At 39.8% G+C, this 25,395-nt stretch overlaps 2 protein-coding genes across 2 annotated transcripts; both read right to left on the minus strand.

The window, feature by feature from the left end:
* Window positions 1-109: 109 nt before the first annotated feature.
* ubxn7 (UBX domain protein 7) lies at window positions 110-14,171 on the minus strand. The gene is made up of 11 exons (XM_085438300.1): window positions 14,066-14,171; window positions 10,144-10,297; window positions 9,771-9,835; window positions 9,572-9,637; window positions 9,312-9,424; window positions 6,973-7,119; window positions 4,134-4,224; window positions 3,535-3,665; window positions 2,697-3,204; window positions 1,038-1,117; window positions 110-904 (listed from the first exon to the last, which is right to left on the minus strand). Exons 1-11 carry the CDS (start codon window positions 14,169-14,171, stop codon window positions 743-745), a joined length of 1,623 nt encoding a protein of 540 aa, XP_085294426.1. The 3' UTR covers window positions 110-742.
* Window positions 14,172-17,649: 3,478 nt separating this feature from the next.
* On the minus strand, window positions 17,650-22,242 carry ppp1r7 (protein phosphatase 1, regulatory (inhibitor) subunit 7). The gene is made up of 10 exons (XM_085440022.1): window positions 22,039-22,242; window positions 21,258-21,353; window positions 21,025-21,080; window positions 20,745-20,810; window positions 20,426-20,556; window positions 20,161-20,323; window positions 19,889-20,005; window positions 19,700-19,804; window positions 19,503-19,589; window positions 17,650-18,791 (listed from the first exon to the last, which is right to left on the minus strand). The coding sequence occupies exons 1-10, from the start codon at window positions 22,145-22,147 to the stop codon at window positions 18,615-18,617; spliced, it is 1,107 nt and encodes a 368-aa protein (XP_085296148.1). The 5' UTR covers window positions 22,148-22,242; the 3' UTR covers window positions 17,650-18,614.
* Window positions 22,243-25,395: the final 3,153 nt, after the last annotated feature.

A 25,395-nucleotide genomic window follows, 5' to 3' on the forward strand; every position in this document is an offset into this window, starting at 1 on the left:
GCCATCTCTGTACAGTGTAGGTGTGACTGATGAGATGTACCACCTTTTATTCATTCCCTTCTGTATCAAAAGACACATTTTCACGACTTTGTAATTTTTGGACCTGGCCTCTTAGCGCCCCTGCCTTCCAAATAATTACAACTGTTTCAACAATGACCGAGTGAGAGACCAAATTTGGGTCAAAATAAACAAGAATGAGCCTCCCTTTACCTGTCCCAGGTAGAGAAAATAACAAGAAGAGCTAGAAAATAAACTCTGACTGATTTAATGTCCTTTCTGAGAGGTAAAAGTCTCTTTGTACAAGTCCCTTGTGGCCCATCATCAATTAGTGATCTATTATTTGTGTTTTTTTCTTCTTTTTTCATTTTTTAATTGAAGACGAGCTATATGATATATATTCTGTTCTGATATGCCTCAGTGTTGAAAGCTAAATGAGGCTTGCCTCAGAGCAGAGTATATAGTTTATTAAAAACATTAAAGACTGCTGGCATCCATTAAACCTTACTGGCCAATTGTAGAGCACTACAAAGGTATTAGGCTGTCAGTAGAGACGTCAGTATTCGGACTAGTGGAGTGGCGGTGAAAGTAGCCCATCCACCCTTATCTGTCTTGGCAAAAACCAGGGCCACCTCCAGAACAAAAGGTTATGGGATCAAGGCCAGTAACATCATCCCACATCATTGGTGAAAGGGTGAGGTCTACCAGAGATACAGACAAGCGAAAAGTGAGTGTGTCTGGAAGGCTAGTTCCTCTCCTGCACAAATACAGTCTCCTGTGGACACAGCCCTGCCTCCTGCAGCGTGATGTCATAGTCCAAGTGGGCGAGCTTCCTTCTGGGGAAGTTGGTGACGAGTTCGAAGCGTTCGTTAGGATAACCCTTAGACTGGACGTGTCTTACCAGGGCCTTAAAGAGAGAGTATAATTTGGAAGGTAGGGGAAAAAAAGATTTAAAAAAATGTTGCCATGTTTATTAGGCATTATAAACATGTACTACTGTTTATTTTACTTGAATATCAGTGATTTTGGGGTTCACTCACCAAAAGTTTTGCTTTAGAAGACAATGAAATTTGCTCTCTCTGTCCATCAGGGTAGCGGAGCATCAACCTGGCTTTGGGACCTATTAAAAACAAAACAGTTACTAAGATGATGCTGTCAGAACTGAAAAGCCACTATACTTAAAAATGCCAGAACACACTGGTCAAAAAGCATAAAAAACACACATCACATAGATAAACAATGGATTGATCTTTGAATTAACAGCTACGACTGTGTGCGCTTGCATTAAACTTGCATTCTATTTAATGGTCAGCAGAGGGCGACTCCTCCGACTCAGTCCTATAGCAGCCTTGTCACGCTCCGCTTTCACACTATTAAGCTGTCAGTAGAGACGTCAGTATACGGACTAGTGGAGTGGCGGTGAGGGTGGCAACGGGGGAAAATGCTTGGCTTGAGGTTTTATGACAGGACTTTACTAAACAATAGGTGACGTCACAGAAGCTACATTCATTGCTTTTTCTGTCTATGCTCCAGAACTACAACCACTAGAAGGTACCCGCACACAGATATTACACCAGACTGTAATTAGACAAGATGAGTGAAACCACTAACATACTTATCACTTGGGTCCCGCCAAGTAAAAACAACACACAACCACCACATTCTGCAAGGGATGTGACTGTAGAAACCGTCAGAAAATCTAGTGCTTAGTACCAGTCTTCACTGGTCATATATGGTACACATTTTGATAGAAATCTTCACACACACACTCCAGCAATAAAACTAATGCTAAATCCAGCCAAAGGGACCAAATAGTACAGTAGGATTAAGGGTCTGTCTACATTCAACTGACTAGGACTGACTTCACGGCCATCATTGATCTAAAAGGAGTCAGTCCAGCAGCACCCACTTATGTGTTGGCATAAGTGGGCTCTTAAGACACCTTAAGGCTTTAATACCCTGAGCACGTTGAAAAAAGCTAATTTTTTGGATCCAAACTTGTGGTGTAACGCAGATGCACACTGAAAGCATTGCAGTTTGCAGAAAATTCGCCTGAAAAAAAAGTGACGTGAAAAAGATGACATTAACATCAAGCGATGATGATGATGGTCCTGATGTTTCTAAACACGAACATCATCAAATTCATCATGAGAAGACAGTAGTAGGGACAATTTCATGGTTTGATCAAGGAGCTGAAGCAGCACCACGACCGCTTCTGTAAATATCTCAGGATGTCAGCGGGACAGTTTGAGCTGTTTTTGAAAGAGTTGGAACCACAACTGAGGAGGAAGAGAAATAATTTCAGAGAGCTGATTGACCCGGAGCAGTGTCTAGCGCTGTGTCTGTGGCTAAACAGCATTATTTTACGATTTCCATATCATTGTATATTCAGTACTGATGCACTTTGAACTACAGTGCAGTAGTCTGTCTGGGCAGATCTGTTTATTTTTCCAAATGTGAATAAAAGTCACAAATTCATGCAGTGAAATAAGTTGACACTGAAGAATAGATGAGCCCTAAAATTAACTTTTAGTGCACAAAATATTCGGAAAGAGTTTGCACGTCCGCAAAGGCCTTTAGACTTTTGTTTTTTTAAAGCAAACTTGCTGCTCACCTTATTATGATTGCATCGAAAACAGACATATAGACACACACACACGCACACTCATGAAACCTAAAATACTTTTCATTTGTCGTACCATTGTCCTCAGGACAGTCCACATCACAGGTTGTGGTGGTGCTGATCTTTGAAGTTCCTGCGCTTTCAGGTAGTGGGGCGCAGTGATTCCCACCAGAGTCTGAATCAGGCTGGGGATGACGAGGCCCGGGAGCCGAGGGCTCCAGGTGGTTCTTTTTGCTCTCCTCTTTCTTGTGACTGTGGTTGTTTTCTTTGTACGGTGATTTTCTGTAGGAAGAAGTGGAGCTATCAGGATGAAGACGCTGCTGGGCTGCAGTGGCTGCAGAGGGGGTCGCAGTGTGTTTGCCGGTCGAACTTTTCTCTTCATGGGGTGCTGGCGTCTCGCTGTCTGAGCCGTCAACAGAGAAAGGCCCTTCGCTGTCAGAGAAAGGCTCTGCATCAGATTCATCGTCTGATCGAGGAGAATCGGGGGGTTCGGGGACATTTGAGGACTCGTAGTGGGTCTCTTGTAGAGAAGCTCGGATTGCTGCCTCCAACTGACTGTCTTCACTGGCATCGATTAAACTTTCCTAAAAGATAAAATAGTGTACAATTGTTTAAAAAAAGTAACAAAGATCTGAGTAAAGCAACACAAAGACTTTAAACAATATGGATGGCTGCGTGACACTGACAACATCAAATATCACAGCACTAAAATATGCTGATACTGATCATAGCATGACATTTATCCAAACCCTGAAGCTCTGATGCAAAATCCTAACAAACATCCCAGATGCCTCTGAAACTGATCAGAGGTGTGACTGAGGAAATTCCAACAGAGCCACAGCAGGAGCGAGGAGCTCTTATTAGAGCAAAAACATAGAGGGAATTAGAGGTGACACATGAGATGAGAGACCCACAGAGCGAGCTCGTTTGGCAGGAGGTGCGTGGCAGGATGGCCCGTCGAGCTGTCCGTGCTCTGCCAGGAAGCCAGTTGCCTGCTCCAGGAACGACGCCACATCCAGCTGGTTCCACTCCACCATTTTTTGACCTGATGTGAACATGGTTTGAACAGAACCGATCACCAAAAGCAGGAAATAATTAAGTATTTAATTATAAGAAAAGAGAGAGAGAGACGCACACATCAGTTTGGATCAACACTGCAGATTTACACAGTTTATTGTGACATAATAGCCAATTGTGTCGCTTTAGTATTGCTTTAATCCCATTTCCTGATATGAACACTGTTATTCAAGCTACTTGAAGACTACTGACATTTAAATTATTTTTCATAACACTATTAATGTCTTACAAAATGATGCATGCAGACATCATCTTCCTGTGCATTTATAATAAAAACTGCTTTTGTAAGCCTCTCAGAGTGAGAGCTGTACTTTAATCTTGCCAGTAAATCACATATTTGTTTGTTTTCTTGATCAGCTGGAAACAACTCAATGGTGTGAGTGTGTTCGTACATCAGCAAACCCTCATCATCAATCAGCCCTCCACAAACACTCACCTGTGCGTGGATCCAGGATCGAAATGTAGGGAAACTTGTTCAGCTTATAGAACTGGATGTATCTTTGTCCCTCTTCACTATCATGATATACCTGCAGAGGGAGAAAATGAACGATAGAATATAAACTGAACTTAAAGTGTGCCCACACTGCATAATGCAAAGACGGGTGGACTGCTTTGGAAAAGTACCTCCCTCCCCAACTCTCCATCATCCACCCATTTTCTTCCACTTATCCAATTCAGAGTTACAGTCAGGCTCGAGCCTATCCCAGGTGGTGTACACCCTGGACAGGTAGCCAGTCTGCCATGGGACTAACACAGAGAGACTGACACACTCACATTCACACCTGCAGCCAATTTAGATTTACCAGTTAACCTAACATCCATGTCTTCTATGGACTGTGTGAGGAATTCAATTAAATTCTTTTCTATTTATATATCGCCAATTCACAGCAACAGTCGTCTGAAGACACTTTATTTTGTAAAGTAAAGATCCTACAGTTATTACAGTATATGACCCCTTATGAGCAAGTGCTTGGTGACAGTAGGAAGAAAAAAACTTCCTTTTAAAAGGAAGAACCCCTGCATTTATGTTTCATTTTAACATGAAAACTTTTCACCAAAAGGCTCAAGCTGGGACCATCTTGAGGCTAACAGCTGCACCACTGTGCTGCTCCTCTCCATAGCCCATTATTTTGAACTTTTACTCTCACTTTAAGCCCTTTAGAGCTAACAGGACCAGAGTTTTCTACTTTTTACTCAGGCACACCCCACTTCAGAAACAGAAAAGCATAGCCTCACTCACCAATACCAACCAACCTTTTACCTCTACGTGGAAAACTGCTTCTTTTTTTTTGTCTTTTGTTGTTTTTTACAGCTCTAAAAATACACTTTCCCATCTAGGGCTGCTCAATTAATCGAATTTTAATCACGATTACGATCTGGGCTTTCAACGATCATTAAAAATGACTGAGCCGATTATTAGCCCCTCCCTCATTTATCCGCGACACCTTAAAGGCCGGTCCGTGAAAATATTGTCGGGCATAAACCGTCCGTGGCGCAAAAAAGGTTGGAGACCGCTGATTAAGAGGACCCGAGGGAAACCCGGAAAGCTAAGCAGAAGTTATTTGGAGAGTGACTGCCGTTGGTTGAAAAGAGAGTTTAAAAAAAAAAACTTCAGTGGTGTTGCACACTATTTTATATTATTTTTTTAAGTCATTGTTAACCCTTTAAAGCCGGTCAGAGCAGCACGCTCCGTTTTGCGTAACTATTTTTAAATCCCTGTAGAACCTGAACCGTGTAAGCTAGCGCAATAATTTGTTTTGCATATGAAACCGGAGGAGTTGTACTTACATCTGATGCCATCAGCTTGTCCTCGGTCACGGTTTCGTTCCACATATAGCTTTGCAAAAATTGCATAAAAAGCGCTTGCAGGAACAAAAACATAATATTCCAGAAACACGTTTTGCCGTTCCTATCAGCTGTTCGTAACACTTCCCACAGTGAAATGATGCACCTGCTGTTTTCTTTGCAAATTTGCATCATAGGATTGTTTTTTGTTTTTCCTGCAGTACATAAAAATTGCTGTATCTCCAAAATAAAACTATGAAGACACTCAAAATAAATTTCCTGTGGTGGGAAACTATTTTTTGCAACTTTATTGTATTTAAAGTTTTGAGGGATAAACCTCTTAAATTTCTCCAAGTAGAAATATATGTAAACAAAACAAAAGCGATTTTCAATTTTTTTTGTAGTTTATTGCACTTTTTTGCAATTTATGTAATTACTATGGACTTAATGCATACATATTATTAAAATATGGGCTATAACAGTTGTATTGATGTATAGCAACTTGAAATGCTCCCACAAATGGCACTACAGCATGTAAAAAAAAAAATATAAGCTCTGGTGGACTTGGTTCTATAGTAGGTCTTAAAGGGTTAAATAAATATCGTCAAATAATCGTGATCTCAATTTCAGTGAAAATAATCGTGATCTCAATTTCAGTGAAAATAATCGTGATTATCATTTTTGCCATAATCGAGCAGCCCTATTCCCATCTTTGCTCAATGATGGCTAATTCACCTGATGGCAATTTTAAACACGAAACAGAATTTAAACACCTTTGATCATTGAGTACTGCATTTTCTAAAGACTATAATCTACATCTTACAATATGACATGCCAGCAGTTGTCTCGCCCCACCCACGAACGAGCCAGTCGTTTGCCATCTGCTATAAGCAGCATGTGACTGCAGTGACACCTACACACAGCAGACATGCATGATGGTCTCAACTGCTCGGAAGCAGGCACATCTGTTCGTTATTGTAGTGAACATGTAGGCTTGATGTACTTTTTGGCTTGGCTTGCTGTATTCATTGCAAGAATTAGGGTGGTATTTAAGTGCTCTGGTAGCATAAACCAGAGGTGTTGATTGTGGCACTGCTACACACTGAGCTGCAATTGAAGTTATACCATTGTTAAATTTTGTCCATACATGGGAAAAATATAACGTGCATCATAGAAGTATATCCTACAGGTTTAAAAAAGCATTTTATACCCTGTGTAGAACAAAAAACCCAAACTTTATAAATGCATGTCTTTGGTCTGTAGGAGCAAGTACCCAGAGGAAACCCGCACACACAAGGAGAACATACAAACTCCATGCAGAAAGGCCTGAGCTACCCAGTGGATTCAAAAGCAGGACCTTCTTGCTGTGAGATGATGGTGCTAACACCTAACTACCAAATTGTAGATGGATGGATGGACTAAATAAATTCCCTCACGAATAACGCCATGCATCACAGAAAACACCACACTGCGCTCTTAAAACCTCATACCTGCCAGAATATGAAGTGTTCTCTGATGATGGTCTTCACTGAATCATTACTCCACACATCTCTGTTCAGACACTGGCAGGCAAAGTCTTGAACATTTTGAATGTTGATCATTAGCCATTTGTTTTCCATCTGTCCGCAGTCTTTAGCCTATAAACGTAAAGAAAGACATATGGAATTAGAGGGAATTCACGATTTACAAAGACAAATATACTTTATGATGGAAATCATTAAGTCTGCAAGTTTTGATTTAAACGCAAAACATATCTTTTGCTTGGTGGAGAACAAATAATAAAATTAAATAAGAAAAAAGATTATTTACAATGAACTGAAACCTTAATTTCAACTGGAAATAGTTCAAAGACTACAAATCAAATGCTGAAAGCGAAAAATTCTGTTCTTCATTCTTGTGTGTGTCGTTATGTGTAATTCTGTGTGTACATGAAATTTTTATTGAATTTTTTTGTATGAATTCTGATGAAAAAAAATTAGGGGTGGGGTCGTGTTAACAATCCATTAAAAGACTTAGTGACTGTGACTCTGAATATTGTGGTAAATACTGTCAACATATAGAAAAGTTTATAAAGTTTTAAAATATGTCACATTTGACCTCTGACCTCTCCTTCAAGGTCAATAGAATGATCTGAAGGTCAAAGTGATAATAATTCTATATAGAGATATTTAAAACTATGGGGGTGTCCAAATTCATGGGGTGCACCCTCCTGAGGCCGCATTTGTAGGCCAATTGCGTCACAGCGACGTGACGAAGGCTGTCCAAATTCGTAGACTCCTCCGAATTTAGCCGACAAATGTGTCCTCCTTCTCTCCGAATTTGAAGGATGGGTTGGGTGTATCCATCGTCGCCCACAATATACCAGAATTCATAGCGCGGCCCAGCCAATTCCAGTTTTCAACAATGGCGGCCACTACTAAGTTTTTAATATTGTTCTTATTGCTCTTTCTGGGTCACAAAACAAACTTTTAACATATTTTCAGGGGAGAATGTAGCTGTGTAAACTTCAAATATCTGCTCGCTTTATCAAGATATCACATATTTGCAAAAGTTGTCTGACGTGTTCGGAGACGTCTGTTATCCACCAGCTCGATAGCTAACTGGGAGCTAAGCCGCTAGGTCACTAGAGCCGCCGAGAACGGCAAACTCCCGGCACATCATTTTCAGAACACCACGGTCTTTCGCTACTCAGGTTAAAAATAATATAATATACTTAGATAACCTAAAAATGTTATTGTTTGGCTTTTTTCGGTGTTTTATTTGTTCATGAGTAAATCGGTTTGGCTGAAATTAAAGTTATTAGATTAGGTAAAATAAAACTTTATTAATTCCCCGGGTGGGTTCCTACTTGGTTTTCACACAGCTGAATAAACGTCAAACAGAAAACTGATTAAACAGACGTGTGAGATGGTCGAGAATTTACACCAGTGTCCTGTTATATTTTAGATAGCAAGGAGCAGACAGCTGAGTTAATTAGACTCCACAGAGACAGCGGTGTCGCAAATCTGAAGGCTAGACCGTCCAATTTCACAGCCGTTTACTTCCGGCCTACCCGACCTTCTGAGGACCCGGCCCACGTAGACTGCGAATGCCAGGTCCTCAGGAGGATGCAGCCCATGAATTTGGACACGACCTAGGTTTCTTACTGGTATATTTACAATGTAAAAAAAATAAAGGCAATGATCTTTTGGGATTCTCAACATCACATTACTTTGACCTCTGACCTCTTCTCCAAGGTCAAATAAAGTCGAACTTTTATCAAATCTAATTTTTCTTTGCAACTATGCTAAAAATTCTACTGTCTTTGTTTATATCGGCCTACATTTAGGAAATGATACTGGTACATATTCTAAATACTTATAAATATCTATTTTTGGCACCAACTCCCTAAGTCCCCTTAATGGTGGCATATTTTGGCCTAAAACCTGTATATATATCATCCAGCATTTCCCAGTGTTTCTTTAGGTGGGGGTCATGCTGTTTTGAAGTAACTGCCCATTCAAAGCAGTCAAACTAGTGAGAAAAACATAGTGTGTCCTTTCCAGAAGATGAGAAAATTTCTGATTTTAAGCATTTGATGTTTCTTCCACTACAAACAGTCAAATTGGTGTTATGCCAAATCATTGCAATCTGCTTTTACACAAATTTTAGTCCTCCCAACTTTTTTGGGAACAGGTTTTTGCATTAGCGGTGTGCGATCACAAGCAAGGAAGCATGACATTGCAGGTTTTCACCATCTACCTACTCAGTCATCATCTAAAATTTGGCTGAAAGTTCACACAGGCTGAATAAAGGTGTGGGGTACAGTGTCCTGTGAGTGACTCCTCACCGTCTCAAAGCTGCCTTTGTGCATGAGCTCAATGGGAGGACGGAAAAGGTCTGCCAGGGTGCTCAGTTTCTTATCCACTGTTCCACCATTACGCAGCTCCTGTTCCTGGCGGACTAGGAACAGAAAAACATTCATTCACTCATTACTGGAAGTTAAGATGCCACAACAGAAATATGAGACAGACTTTTAATGGTGATTGTTAGGAAACAGCACTACCACATTTTATTTGCTTTAACTTGTACATTTTGGAAAATACTCACTTGTTTCCGTCTGAAAGTCTCGGAAACCATCAAATATTGATCGAGCAGGTCTTCTTCGCTTTGGCACTGAATATATGTAATAAAAAAATAAATAAGTAAACAAATAAAAAAAATCATCATCATCTTTACAGACAGCTGGCAGTCTACATGAATATTTCTTTGCCTTAAGCAGGACTGACAAATAAAAGCAACAACATACCTCCAAAAAGGGGTTCTGGTTCCACCAATATGTCCTGCTTCTGAGGAATTGGAGCCCGCACTTCACTGAGGAAGGCATGAAGGCAACATATACAGAGTTATTTATGTAGACAAGCAATCAGCTGTAAAAGATCTGTAATCATATTACAAACAATCAACATTTAGTATGATAAGGAAGCAATGAAACGAATGCTATTTTTCGTCTCATGTCAGCTTGTGGTAAACACAGATTCTAAGCTTGGATAAACAATCAGCAGAAAATTTGAGAAGTTTCCATTTTTGAAATAAAACATGACCAAAACAGACAAACTAACTCTGTGGGTTTTGTTTTACTTTTGTCTGACCTAGGCTTGTGGAGAAAAGTCACAGCTTACTCTGTAGAGGGCGCTCTGCTGCTTGACGCTGCAGAACTGGAGCTGGTGCTGGGCTCCTCTGCAATCCCGCCTCCATCTAGGAACATGGTCACTGCCATCTCCAGGTTGTTGTTGCATGCTTCCAGCATATGTTTTCCTACGCTCTCTGTGGCCCCTGGAAGAGAGTTAGATATGTAGGCACTAACCATGAGCACAATGCGTTCACAAATGTTTACAGATTAACAAATAACATTGAGAATTTCATAGTGGCACATTGTATTTCAGAGCCAAATATCAGCTGACCGATATTTTCAACCAGCAGCTATAAGGTATTTGCTAATATATCCGTATTGGAAATCTCATAGATGCTGATAAATAAAAATGAATAAAGTCAAAATGAACAAAATGCACTTCCACCGTGTTATGAGTGTTGATGTTGCATAGTTTTCCCACTAGAGGGCACTCTGCTTTTTTTCTGATGGCAACTTAATTTTGAATCACCGCAAACAACAACCTGCTAATCTAAGCAGAGATGGGCAGAGTACAAGGAGCAATCTACCACTTCTCATGACAATAAAAGTTTATTTTTAAAATGCATCGTCATATTATCTTAGCCCCCATCTTAGTGGCTGGGGTCTTTCTGTGTGGAGTTTGCATGTTCTCCCCGTGTTTGCGTGGGTTCCCGCCGGGTACTCTGGCTTCCTCCAACCGTTCAAAGACATGCAGCTTGTGGGGATAGGTTAATTGGATAATCCCAATTGCCACTAGCTGTGAATGTGCGAGTGAGTGTGAGTGCGAATGGTTGTCTGTCCCTGTGTGTTAGGCCTGCGACAGACTGGTGACCTGTCCAGGGTGTACCCCGCCTCTCGCCCTATGACAGCTGGGATAGGCTCCAGCGCCCCCCGTGACCCTGAAAAGGATAAGCGGAAGCGAATGGGTGGATGGATATTATCTTAGTAGGGAATCATAAATAACCACACATCACAAATATTTTTTTGTTTTGACTGCCTAAACAAAACAAAATATTGGCTGAAAATCAAATATTGGTATCTGTGCTAAAAAAAAACAAACAACTTTATTGGCCAGGTCCTAATTACATTAGTGTGATAAAACATTTAAAAAAAAAAATTTTTTTCTATAAAAGACTGTCAAGCAAACCAACACTGTCACTAAAAACTGCATTAATGTTGCCATAAGTCTGCTTTTGGTCTGCGAATAATTGGGGTCAAGTTGTTAACTAAATGCAGTCTATTTTGGTTAATGCAGCAATTACCTGTGACAATTTGTTGAAAATCACATATCTGTTGCTGTGTATATACACAGAAATGAACATTTAACAGTTACACTCAGCAACCTTCCTGTTCATAATTCAACTTTAATTGAATTTATTAATATATCACAAAAACAGTTGCCTCAAAGTGCTTCATACTGTAAGATAGACCCTACAACAATGCATACAGAGAAAAACCCAACAATCATATGACACCCTATGAGCAAGCACTTTGGCGACAGTGGGAAAGAAAAACTCCCTTTTAACAGGAAGAAACCTCCAGCAGAACCAGGCGGCCATCTGCTGCAACCAGTTGGGGTGAGAAATATTACCAGAATACAACCAGTGATCAGCCAGTTCAGTCCTCCTCGAGCTGTGCTGACGACTCATTCAGACCGATGGCAACATGTTAGCAATCGGTCTACGAGAATAAATTAGACGCAATTATTCATAAACTTCCAACAATCTCTCTGAAGCTGACTGCAGTCAGTCCAGGTGAGACTGTTACTGTTTGCAAAAAAGTTACCACCTATCAGGCAACCCGTGCAATCACCAATGCCATAAACATTTAGTTAGCACAAGTTGTGGTCACAGATTAGAAAAATATGAAATACAGCCATTATTTTTATATACAAGGAAGCCGCTGTCCTATTTTTACTCATTTGAGTTAGCCATTAGCTGTGAATTAGGTAGTTGCTTTGTCAAGCTAAGTGTCACCAGTGTTAGATAGTTTTTCAGTTCAGTTGATTTAGTTTAATTTTGCTTGGCTAATGTTATCTCGGGATGATGGTGCATTAGATCAGCCCCCTTGTTTGCAGTATTCCCAGGGTATTTAAACTTGTTTAATACAATATCAATATTTAGCGTCCCTGTATTCACACAACATCACTACACAAAATATCATCATACTTCGCTCTATCAATTTTTCCTTAATCCCTACTTGCTATATTACAATGCTCATGTTTTTCTGAGAGTGGTATATCACAGTCTAGGTATCCATCTTCTACTTGTGAGGTCACATAAGGCTAGAGCCTATCCCAAGTTTCATAGAAAGGCAGGGCACACTGGACATGTTCCCAGTCCATCACATTCACACCTAGAGCTAATTTAGTATCACCATTAAACAAGCATGTCTTTGAACTATTAGAGGAAGCTGGAGTACCAAGGATGGATTCCAAAGCGGTACTAACCAATGCACCAAGGTGTCACCAGCATCACATCAAACTCGTGACAGTGAACCTTTTGTCCGCCTTTTTTTTCTATTACACTGGATCAAGTCTTTTTTCTGCTTTATGCAAACCTCACCAATAATTTCACAACACTGTCAGCAGTATGAATAAAATCATATAACTGGGTGAAAGCAAAGCACAGAGGGTGGCAAACAGCAACACTGACCTCATTAAAAATTCTTAAATGTTCAAACTTCTGTCATATGCTATAACTGTTCCACATAAGGCCCAAAGTAAAGTTATAACCAGCTCACTAAACATTATGAGTACATACACACGTGTTTTATTCACTCAAGGGATTAAATGCCATTTATTATCATGTGACAACATAGTCTAGTAGTACTTGGTAACCTTGGAATATCTTAGTATTTGATTACTTGTTTTTCCGTATATGTGGTCACAGAAGCAACCACATGTCACTTTGACAATGGACACATTTATTTTACCTTTTATATTTATTTTGATTTTAAATGGGAAAAAATGCTTTACTTGTTTTACTGAGTTTCCCCAACTTTTAGGACAAACAAAGCACATCTTAAACTAACGCTTTATCACTATAGTGAAATGAGTTAACGCCAAACAACCCGCATGACAGTTCAGTTTCAGTTCAGAAAAGGTTTAGTGGGCGGAAATGCTCCGCATATACAACGCGATGTTTGGTAAATAAACGGAAATGTGCGAAAAAACCTGAACAATGCAAAAAGCCTTAATGACACACATGGCGGCAGTCCACAACGTCGTGACAGTGATTTGGACACTCCACATCTGAATGAACCTGATTTATAAGCGGAGTGCCGCGGGGCGACGATGAAATTCTGGTCTGCACTGCGCATGTCCGTATAAAGTAGCAGCCCCTTAACAGAGTCTCCCTCTTCTTTGCCGCTTAATAACTTAAAAAACACCGTCCACTGTGTCAAAGTGCTGATAAACTATAGATAATGTCTGCGATGACACTCGGAGTCCTCAGGTTGTGACCAATAAATAGTGTCTGGGGCCACAGTCAGAGGCATAGTGACAGCAACAACATGAAGTCTGGCTGGTGGTGATGAAGAAGGGAAATGTTGAACAGCCGACCTCCATTCCACATTATCGAGCAACACGCCACGCAAAAAAAGAGCATACAAACCGCTCTAGGTTAGCGAGATTGTGTCTTTAACGAGCACTAATAAGAAAAACAGACATTTTTAAGTGATGATTAAAAATAAGTTTCAAAGCTGGCGGCTTTAAGGTTCATTTTCCGAGTCTTTCACTTGAGTTTAGCTGATAACTGCCTGTGCTTTTTCCCCTCTGCAAACCACTGGCAGCGCAGGAGCAAGAGCAACACTTAACGCCCGTTTTCTCATCTGCGCACGGATTTCAAGATTTACCCGGCGAGGGAAGTGTTCCTATATGAGCACAAAAATCCACTGAGTGAAATAAACGCTAATTAAAATGTTATTTTTACCTGTTATTGCTGTGAATTGTTGTATTAACCCGTTCACCCCCGGAGCTGAGGTATCTCCGAGCGCCGCCATCTTACCGCCACAAACAACAACATAGATGAGGCGCATGCGCAAAGTCGTAATTTTTCCCCTGCCCGGCGCGACGCGGACCCCATGCGTAACAATAGTGCTGCATTCTGGGTCATGTAGTTTTAATGATCTAAAGTCAATTACCGTTGATGGCTTATTATGTAAAAAATACGTGTTGGAATTTTATACAGTTTTTTTACATTATATTATATTATATTATATTATATTATATTATATTATATTATATTATATTATATTATATGCCCTTTTACATTAGTAATAAAAGTTAATAAAATTTATCTTTATTTTCCTGCTGTTTTGCTAAAAATATAAACTTTTCTTTAATTCATATTCAGAAACTGAGTTACATTTTCTGTGCTGTAGACACAGAGTTATTCATATGATAATGTTGTGTGTAGACGGCTATATTTCATAATTCATAATTTACCTGGTCATAATTCAGTAAACATATCTACACTCATCTACACTCACCAGTCACTTCATTATGTACACCTGTTCAACTGCTTGTCAATGCAAATACCAAAATCAGCCAATAGCAGTACCATAGCAGCAACTCAGCATATTTAGACATGTAGACAAAGTCAAGATTACCTGCTGAAGATTAAACCAGCCATCAGAATGGGGAAGAAATGGGATAGTTGTTGGTGCTAGACAGGCCGGTCTGAATATTTAAGAAGGTGCTGATCTGCTAGGATTTTCCTACATAACCATCTCTAGGGTTAATAAACAATACGTCAAACCTTAAAGCAGATGAGCCACAGCAGCAGAAGACCACACCGGGTGCCACTACTGTCAGATAAGAGTTCGTACGGGCAAATTGAACAATAGAAGACTAGAGCTTAGATCACCTCATATTGGTTTCTTGAATATGACAATAAATTCACTCTGTTCAAACTGCGTACACAGTCACCAAATCTCAATCCAATAGAGCACCTTTGAAATGTGGTGGAAGTAGAGATTTACATCATGGATGTGCAGGTGACAAATCCGCAGCAACTGTGTGATGCTGTCATGTCAATATGGACCAAAATTTCTAAAGGATGTTTTGAGCATCATGTTGAATCTGAATCACAAATAACTAAGGCAGATCTGAAAGAAAACAGGGAACTAACAAGGTGTATCTTAAGGTGTAACTAATGAAATGGCAGGTGAGTGTATCTAGATTTTCAAGGAATTAAGTTTGTTTAAAGTCAAAGTCCATTAACTTTAACTTAAAAGAAATTCATTATGCTTTTCCTTATTGTCAGATACATACATAATGCATGCAAAAAGACAAATACTGCTAATAACCATGGCCAACGTTTCGTATGCAAAAGCAGTCCCTATGAGGCCAGACTTTGTGCTCCCCATCACACCCTTTATATATATTTTCCTGTTCTTGAGTCTCTATGATGACTCACGATTGATGTCCCCTAAAATGTGAGCATAGCAAGCCCCACCCACCTGTGATTTAAACCGTCTGTTTGCTGGGGGCAGCCAATAGGACGAGTTCTAATACACAGGAGACCCAAAGTTTGGCTTAAATGGCCATGCAGCTAAAACAGCTTGTTTCAGACAGATGATGAGCTGCGGGGTTTCATAGTGTGTTGTTATTGTTTTGGCTGTTAATGTAGCAAATCTAATTTATTAAGCAGCTGTCATAATAAAGGATCCTTTAATACCCAGGTACATAATCATTTGACGGTGAATCAAGTTTCACACTGTGCTTTATGAGACTCTTTATCTTTGAAATTAAAACTAAACAAACCCGCTTCTTAAGTAGTGTCATTTTATTGTTATTTGCTTCATACATTCAGTTTGAAAACGGCATCAACCAAGCCCAAAACCTGAAGACTCAGTCCTAACAACAAGGAGCAAACAGCAATCTGAACAGCTGCTCCCTCAGTGACCAGTCAGAGTCATGTCATCTTAAGTATCTCGCACAAATCTGTTGTGCTGCCGGGTGAAAACAAAACAAGAGGAAAAAGAATGTCACTTTACAAAGGGAAGGTGATGGTGGAACTGACTTTCTACATCATGGCATGTCCAAACTCTATTTACAAATACACAACGTGATACTTTCAACCCCACTGGCCAGTTTCAGTCAAGCTGAATATAAAAATAACATTACATTCATTTCAATTAAGCAAGAACGTCAGTGCTGATAGTCTGATAATTGTTCTACTGTTAATTTATGCTCACGATCACAAGCAACTGGATTTAAAAAGGCTGTGATCATAAGCATAATAAACAGCTGTTCTACGATAGAAACCAACATTTCAGCGTGGGTTTTAGGCTACAGTGGGAGATTTAAATGCCAACTCAGGGTACTTTTAACGATTCAAAGGTTTCCAATGAATCCAAATAAAATCAGGTTATAATTATGAGTGCAAAGGGAGCACTTCGTTTAGCACTTCTCATTTAATGCACATAAATTTGATGCTTCTCTACTGTAATCATGTGTGAACTTAAAAGCCCTGAGGTGGGGAGTTCATATTTCATATAAAAGATGCATCGCATTTTAATTGTACCAGGGATAAAACCAAGTGCACTCAAGCATATACAGGAGTACTATATACAGGAGACCCAAAGAGTAATCTATTAACTTTGGTTCCAGGCAGTCATTGTATTTTTTGATCTGAGAAAATCCTGTATTAAATGTTGTCAATAAATACACAGAAATTCTTTTTTTTTTGGAAGCCATCCTAAATGCCAAATGAATCAATGCAGTGTCTTCACACATCTGCTGAATGTAGTTTAGTAGTTTATAAAGACTGTCTGTACCAGCAGCATTAATAGTCTATCTTACATTAGTTATCATGAGATCAAACCAGCCAGTAGAATGTAAATGAAGGAAAAATCTACATTTAGATTTTATCGGTTCAAATAAACTTTATGAGCATTTTTTTTAGCCAAAGAAATCACCAAGCTTTAATCTATGAAGTATTACAGCCACATTATGAAAAAAAATATTATCAATCATTTTGAGAAAAACAGTCAAAATGTGGAGGTTACAGTTGTTTCCAGACAAACTATCATGGTTTTTATACCCCCTGCGTTAGTAAAATCGAGTAACAAGGAAGGAAATGATTTCTTTTAAGGACGTTGAAAAGTTTATACAGAAACACACAAACTCAGAAGAGCTGATTTGTACAACACGAAATGACTGGCAGTGGACAGATGTGAGGTTACCAGTGGTTACACTCTCGTCCAATAAAGAGGATGTATGTTTGATCACAATTTGTTTCACTAACTCATGTAAACAAGGCATTTTTTAGAGGGTAGTGCAACCGTGGCAGTTGGTCTCAAAACAACAACGGTAATCTCCACATTTCGCCTTTAATCTCGAAATGTCATCTTTATTCTCAAAATGAGCAACAACGTTTTTGTTTTTTCTCAATGTGGCCCTAATACGCTGTCATAGTAATCAGTGATGCATTCAAGGCTAAAAAAATAAAAATAAACTAAAAAAGTGACGGCACCACCGATTACAAAACCATCATTGTGGACACATTAATTGTTCTTACATTCTCATGAGTTTTATTTTACTGCAGAGGTCACTCTTGTTAATCAGCAAATGGATCTATAAGCTGTAAAATCTCTGAACAAGGAACAGACAAGGCTGCTGGACATCAAAAAAATAAAATAAAAACCCCCCTTCTGTCAGTAATAGAACCAGTTTATTAAAATGGTAAATCAAGCCGTAAAGGATCCGCTTTCCTTAAAAAGGACTGATGAAACTGCACCTTTACTGCGCTGCTCTGAGTCAGCATGATGTCATTATGGCACAGTGAGCTTCGTTTTAGAGGCTTCTCAAACTGTCACAGTTGGTACTAAGTGTGGAACAGTTTTGAGGCCGAATGCAATGGTGAGCTATATCCCAAGGTTTAACATAAGCAGCTTCTATTATGTTATAGACGTTCCCTTTAATGCTGAATTGTTCTTTTACTTAATGTCTCAACAACCCCCCCCCAAAGAAAACCCCAGCCTTTCTCCGCCCAAATGAAAGAAGTAAACTCACAAAATCCCTTAAATATACAACAATGCCTCCAATGTTAAGAATTCCTCTGCTATAATAACAGTGAAACTTCAATAGTGTGATAAATAAGACTGATTTCATAATTTCCTCCACTTCATGAATGAAAACGGCACATCCCAAATGCAAAACAACACAAGGGGGGAAAAGGGTGCAGAGGAAAAAAAATGTGGAAATGAGTGTATGGTAGTTTTTCATTTTCACAGGTCCACCTTAATAAATAAAAGCTTCCACACAAAAGTACAGATTCAAGGTTTGAATGAGTGCATACATGCATACATGTATGTTGAGTGAGCAGTGGGTGTGCTATATGTTGGAATGTGTGACGCAGCTATATAATCGAGTGAGGCCAATGTGATTCCAAAGGTTGTTGTTTGTGTAGGCAGGACAGGCAGGGAGGTGAGGGAGAACACTGTGAAGCTGGCAGGTAAATCGTACGCTGCAGCTTAGAAGCGGATAAAGGTGGCGTCGATCTGGCGTACGCTGGGCAGCGCCAGCATGATCTTTCGCCGGTACTGTGGATCCTTCTGTAGAGGGTTTCTTTCAAGGTAGACTGTCTCCAGAGAAGTGGCGTTCTTCAACTCATCAAGGTCAGACCAGTTATCTATCTGATTATCGTTCATCTGAGGAGATATTACAAAACAACAAGAGCAGTGAGGGTGCACCATCAGTTTAACTCATAACAATATAAGAACTACACTTTGAAACTTTTTGTACTGACCCACTGTTTAAAGAGCAACACACTGAACGTAGCAACAAAAATTGACTTTTAAGAAAGTTTCATTTTAAATGTGCTGCTCAACAAAAAGATTATGCGATACAAATACACGAGTACTTCAACTAATTATGTCTTACTTTGAATTTTCTGTCATTTATTTTGTCATTTTTGCTCTCTGTCCAACCAGCCCTCTGGATGTCCGCCTTCATTACATCCACCCACCCTGCCTCCACGCTCTTCTTCACCTCTCTGCGCACTGTTGTTTTGAATAACTGACCCAGGGGAATTAAACCCATCCACCTTCACTGCCTCTACTCCTTGCATCTTCACTTTTCTACCCATCTCCCAGGTGTCTCATTCCTCTTTTCTCCAGCGCATACCTCCACCTCAGCAGGATCTCTTCTATCGGTTCTCTACCCACAATGTCAACATTTTTATTAACAAGCAAAGGTGTAATTAATTATTTGATGATGGTTGTCTTTTAATGCATGCCGACGTTAAATTTTGTTAATGTTCTAAGAAACTTTTCTTCTTCTGTCAAACCGTCAGCAGTGAAAAATGGGCTGTCTGTACTGAGGCTGTACATTAAATAACATGTCAAACAAACTATTTGTACCCAGAACTCCTGCAGCTCCGTCAGGTGGCTGATGTTTTCTATTTTCTTTACTCGATTGGCTGCGATGTCGAGGGTGGTGAGTTTTTTCTGTTCGGAAAAACAAACATTGCTGTTACATGTTTGCACAATTCAACAGTATGGAACCCCATTTTCTTTTATGTGTCTTGGAAATGTGTGCCTTAAAGCTTATAACTCACGTTGTTTTCTAACCCCTCAATGACCTCAACGCCGTTGTGGCTCAGATAGAGCTCCTTCAGGTTGATGAGGTTCTGAAGCCCCTCAATTTTCGTAATCCGGTTGCTCTGCAAGTAAATGCAAACCCAATGATTATTGGTTGCCTGGAGCGTGTGCAACTGTAATCAAGTGATGAATATGCGTGATGATACCTGGATGCTTAAAACAGTCAGGTTGTGTAAAGCGTCCAGATTCTGAAGCCTTGTTATTTTATTAGTGCCAAGAAACAAACTTTGCAAAGATGTAAGTGAATCCAGGTTTTCAATGACCTGTGAACACAACAACATTGAGGCAACACTTTAAAATCACATCACAACTTACATTTTCCAACAAATCTTCATTTATATTTTGCAAACAAAACCCATTATTTACATAAGGAGTTCAAAACAATTTCTCAGTGCAGCACAGTCCCTTCGTATCTCACCCTAATGCGATTGGAGCCGAGCTCCAGCATCTCCAGACCTGTGAGGTGCTCCAGATTCGCAATGCTGCTAATTTTGTTGTGAAGCAGAAAAAGTTTCTTCAGCCGAGTCAACTGCTCCAAACCCTCCACCTTCCTCAAAACGTTAAATGACATGTCAAGCTGCCTGTGGGTTGGCAAAACAACAGTCCCTCTCAGAATAAATATACCTTGATATCTTAGACTTTTGTTTAGGCTTACGTAAGAATCACAGTTTTGTCACACTTACTCCAACTCTGTGAGGTTGTGCAGGTTCTCCAGTTTGCGGATCTGATTGTCATAGAAATCTAGTTCTCGCAGGGCACTCAAACTGTCGAGGTTTTCTATCTTTTTTATGAGGTTCTGCCGTAAGGAGAGTGTCTGCGTGAAGAGAGGAGAGGCAAAAATAACAGAGGATACCATCAAGAGCAGAATTAAAGTGCATGTGACAGGTCCTTATTTTAGAGATTAATATTTTTTTTAAAAATGCAGATGAAACCAAAATGCTAATAAAACGCCTCAGACGCCAATGACACTGCTGCCAACAGCATCACCTAAATAATTCTTACTTTAGCCTTCTGTAGCACCTCCAGTCCTTCAATCTTTCCAATACGACAGTGAACAAGATCGACATCCTAGAAAGAAATATAGACACCATAAGAGATCACGCAGTCTATGGTTACTAGCCATTATGGTACAGCACCTGTATACAGATTTACACACAGAAGTTTGTAAATCCCAAAAATCACTGTTAATATGAACTCTAACACTATAATCTTCACTTTCTTAAACTCCAAACAAAACAAGTCATCAGAGATGAAAGGCAAGTTCTTCAAAACTTAAACTGACCTCTTCCTCAGGGTCCAAAGTTATGGTGTCCATGTCAACAGGAGACTCTTCTTTACCTTTAATATGAGCAAGAATGAATGAAATTAAATTAAAGCATCCACTGCAATCACAAACATATTGTCACATAAAGATTTTATCTAAGAAAGTTTTTGTGAGAAAATAACACAAGCAGCATGCCTAATTTGTAAACTAAAACACATTTATTGGCTGGGTAGGAGGTGATGATGACCTACTTGTAGCAGTGGGCTGATTAGGGTCCACATCGCCATTGATGCTCTTCCTCCTGGTTTCATCATCACCAGACTCCTCAGACTCTCCCCTCCGGTCCACTACAGTACGCAAACAGAAGAGAGCCTCAAAACCTCAACAAAGATTCACAGCTTCCGACTGGTTACACACACACATTTGGATGATGCCAAGCCCAGGTTTATCTGGAGCAGCCACCCTCTGTCTCCACTATGACAAGATCGTGATAGTGCACATTTCTGTGCTCTGCAACGCGCTCAAATTGTGGAAAAATGTGAAAGCACTACAACGGATTTTATCTATTAGTATTACATGTTGCGGGATGTGTCCCAGCTTTATTTTCATTTTTTTAAATCAGTTTGAACGCGCGTTACCTACTGAACACACACATTGCTAAGCACGTTAGCCAGCTAGGTTGCTGACTGTATCACAGCTAGCAGCTTTTACGAGCTGAATCTGAAACATGTTACATGGACGGGGAAACAAATAAACGTCTATGACTATGGGGTACTCAACATACCCTGAAACGCCGCAGTAGATGGCCTTTATAAAGATAGCATGAACTGACGTTAAATTAATATCGTCAGCTAGCGTCTTGTTATTAGCCTGTTAGCTAGCAAAGCAAGGATGAAGGTTTGGTTAGTCACAAGAGAAAAACATCAAGGAGCGTGCTCAGATGAAAAAAGACTCTTTTATCCAAATTTCCGCCAGGCTACCAAGCTATATCGATCACAACACGGCTGCACCATTGAAAATTTGGCTACTCACCTTCCATTTCTTGAAGCTCTCCAACAGACAGGGAAGCCATGTTTCCTGTAAACACTCCTGACAACCGCGCAGCCAATCCAGTGGAGGCATACACTGACATCAGCCACATGGGGGCGCTGAAGGCCGCTGGAAACGAGCATCAACAAATTATACGGTAAGGTTTATATAACTCAGGACATAAATGTAACACTACTAGTTGACAAGAGAGTACCGTTGTTGAACTTGCATTATTCAGTTTAAAATTTCAAATGCAAGCTGTTTTTATTTCCTCTCTTATTCTGTAACTTATTGGATTTCACACGGTACACCTGAATATAAAACTGTTAGACTGCACAGTGCAGTTTTTTTTCTTTTTTTAAAAATCTGTTCAGCAGATGTTATACATGCAGTTAGAGCTGGACTGGGACAAAACAATTGGGCCTGGCATCAGGTTGGTACAGTTGTTGTAGGGGTAGTTCTTAGTTGCCCTGCAGCATGGGACAATTAAAAGCTACACATTTAAAAGCTATTAGCAATGACTCATGATCAGAGCAGCCATTCATTTCATCTGAATCCTTGAATCCTACCTTCCTAATTATGTCCCTTCATCTATTTTCTTACCACGTTAATCTCATCTTCCTCTGTGGCTTCCTCCTTCTCCACAGCTGGTGGTTGCAGCAGCAGCACAGCTGTGACTGTGAGGTCTGGTAGTTGTTACTACTGTTCTGCAGCAGCACGACACCTAACATGTTGGTTAATTTGAGCACTGTAACCCCTTTCAGACTGATAGATGTTATTAGCTTTGTTTGTCAGCTGTTTCTTTAGATTGCAACTGTATTAAAGATGTTTTCCTTGAGTTTGACACAGTGTGTTGCTTTTTGAAATCTTATCCTACTTCACTTTGTCTGACAGGGTCTGTCTAAGTATATTCTCAATTCAGCAGGTCTGGCATCAATCAGGCCTCGGTATGTAGTGAAATTGAGCTCACTTTTCAAAAAAAATGTGTTAATTCAGTTACAGTTAATTCATGATTTAATAAGGGTGCAGTTAGTTTCTCACACAGGGCTGGGTAGGCTTGGATAGCATTTTTCCCTTAATAAATGAGATCATTTAAAAACTTAATTTTGTATTTACTCTGGTTATATCTATCTAATATTGAAATTAGTTTTATGATCTTAACTTTTTAAGTGTGACAAATATGCGGAAAAAAAGAGGGGGGAAAAAGAAACAAAGAACGTGAAGAAACATGTCTTTTTAGGGCACTGTATGTCTTTGTAGGTTCTTAGTCATCAGCTCCTGGTAGCCAAGTGCTTGAAATGAAGGCACCTGGATTTCTTTTTGATTTATGAAGATGTTTCATTTCTAGTAGGAGAGTCCCAGATGGGATAGTCCTGTTGGAGGTGGTTCTGAGTCACTCACACATCCTGTCATCATGTAATTAGTTAAAAGTCATATGAGCCACGATTCTGAATTACAGCAAGGGTCATTAAAGTGCCAAGACTCCTTTGTGAGATATTACCCCACCTTGCCATCATGTGCGCCAGTGAGGTCAAAGTGTATGACTATCAGGATCCCCTCCACTGCAAGGTTGCATACTGCAAAATAAGTCCAGATGCATATCCCATGATGCATTGAGCATTTCTGCTTTACTCACCTCTTTTATCTGTCTACCCTGTGGACCCCCAACCAGTCACAGCAGATGGCTGCCCCCCTGGTTCAGCTGGTAGTTTCTTCCTGTTAGAAAGGAGTGTTTCCTTCCCACTGTCACCAGCTGCTAGCTCATAAGGGTAATCTGATTGATCATCATCAGATTTTATTGTTGTTGTTTTTTTTGCTGTGTTATTGTAGAGTCTTTACCTTACAATATAAGGCACGTTGAGGCAACTATTGTTGTGATTTGGTGCTGTATAAATAAAACTGAATAGAACTGAATTGAATATCTTGTGATTGGAAGGTCTGTTATTTTATTTGCGTTTTAAGCAATTATTTGGCGCAGACTGTAAAAATGTTGATGTTTATGTAGCACATTAATGACTCAAAAGAGGGAGAGATGACAATTTAAAGTGAGCAGCACCACTTTACATATACAAGGTGAAAAGGGTGCTTAAAGTAATTCTGTCTGATGTAACATAAAACAGCCCTGCCTCTGTGCTCATTTCCTGCAGTACCACAGCAGGTTGTTTATACGACCACTTCCCATGCGTGCTACGTACCGCCCATCTTAAGAATTCCCTTGCATAAGACTGAGGCACTGCTGTCGTCCACAAAAGACCTGATTACAACATCAGCATCCAGATAGTTAAAATTTCTAAAAACATAACAAGCAGACACTGCCGATTTGAGCCCACGGTGTCTAATCAATGTGTTTCTGTTATGACGGCATGAGTGTGATTGTGTAACGTGTTAGATATGATTTTTTTTTAAAAAGGAACATACAATTCTTACTTGACATGTTATCGGGGGTAAGCAGAGGTGTGGCCGCCAGGATAGGAGAATAAAGGTTGTTTTCATGCTTAACTAGCAGCTAAATATGTTTCTAAGCTGCACCTCCCAGAATCATTGACCAGTCAACTCAAGGCACAAATGTAAATATTAACTCTTCAGAAGAGTAATGACAAAATTAGAACATTTGTCTGAAAGTTGAAGGCACAGCAAACATATAAACCGCAGAATATACAATATACAGGTGGGTCCATAAGTCATTTTTTCCTCAGTACACCAGCAAAAAGGATAAAAAAAAAAATGAAATTTAAGATTAAAGACTATGCATACTGTAATCTGCTAAAGTATTGTGTTAACTGTTTGTACTACAGCAATTCTTATGCACTCTCCCCAAGAGGCTAAATTGGCAGAGAACAATTTAATGGCCCGATGAGGATCTGTCTGGTCCCTCGTTATTCCATGATACAAAGAGGAGTAAATGTATTTTAGTAGTAAGCGCAGACATCTTTTTTTCCTCCTGTGCTAGCTTCAGTCTGCTGATTTGTTTTGACTTTTTTTTTTCATTTCCTCTCTTGAGGGTAAAACTCGATAACTCAGAGACATCACAACCCAGCCTGAAGTTAAGCGGACTGACTCCATAATTCACAATCAGATCAGATTGCTAATTGGAAGGTCAGGCTCCTCCAGCATGTATGTCAAAGTATCCTTGGGCAAGATATTAAATCCCAAGTCGCCCCAGATGCATCCATTGAAGTATGTGTGTGCAAATGTTAGGCAAAGTTCTTAGACATAGAAAGAAGCACACGTACGAATGTTTGTGTGTGGCTGAATAACACTCGTAGTAAGAAGATGCTCTGAGTGCTCACACAGAGTAGAAAAGTGCTATATGTAAAGTCAATTTAAGCATATAAACTGAGTTTCATTGTTTACACTTTC

The sequence above is a fragment of the Copadichromis virginalis genome, linkage group LG18 (genome assembly GCF_057382275.1).
Source record: "Copadichromis virginalis isolate Kocher_CV1m ecotype Utaka linkage group LG18, C_Virginalis_male_GT1.1, whole genome shotgun sequence".
Lineage (NCBI taxonomy): Eukaryota > Metazoa > Chordata > Actinopteri > Cichliformes > Cichlidae > Copadichromis > Copadichromis virginalis.

What these genes read in the sequence shown, in the direction of transcription:
- ubxn7 (XM_085438300.1), bottom strand. Translation starts at nt 14,171, where the DNA reads ATGCGCCTCATCTATGTTGTTGTTTGTGGCGGTAAGATGGCGGCGCTC. An exon ending in GATCCTGGATCCACGCACAG is followed by an intron (nt 3,666 to 4,133) that starts GTGAGTGTTTGT and finishes TGTTCACATCAG; the next exon opens with GTCAAAAAATGGTGGAGTGG. An exon ending in CTTCTAAAGCAAAACTTTTG is followed by an intron (nt 905 to 1,037) that starts GTGAGTGAACCC and finishes TCTCTCTTTAAG; the next exon opens with GCCCTGGTAAGACACGTCCA.
- ppp1r7 (XM_085440022.1), bottom strand. Translation starts at nt 22,147, where the DNA reads ATGTGGCTGATGTCAGTGTATGCCTCCACTGGATTGGCTGCGCGGTTG. An exon ending in TAATCAGCCCACTGCTACAA is followed by an intron (nt 21,081 to 21,257) that starts GTAGGTCATCAT and finishes CTCATATTAAAG; the next exon opens with GTAAAGAAGAGTCTCCTGTT. An exon ending in TGACTGTTTTAAGCATCCAG is followed by an intron (nt 19,805 to 19,888) that starts GTATCATCACGC and finishes ATTTACTTGCAG; the next exon opens with AGCAACCGGATTACGAAAAT.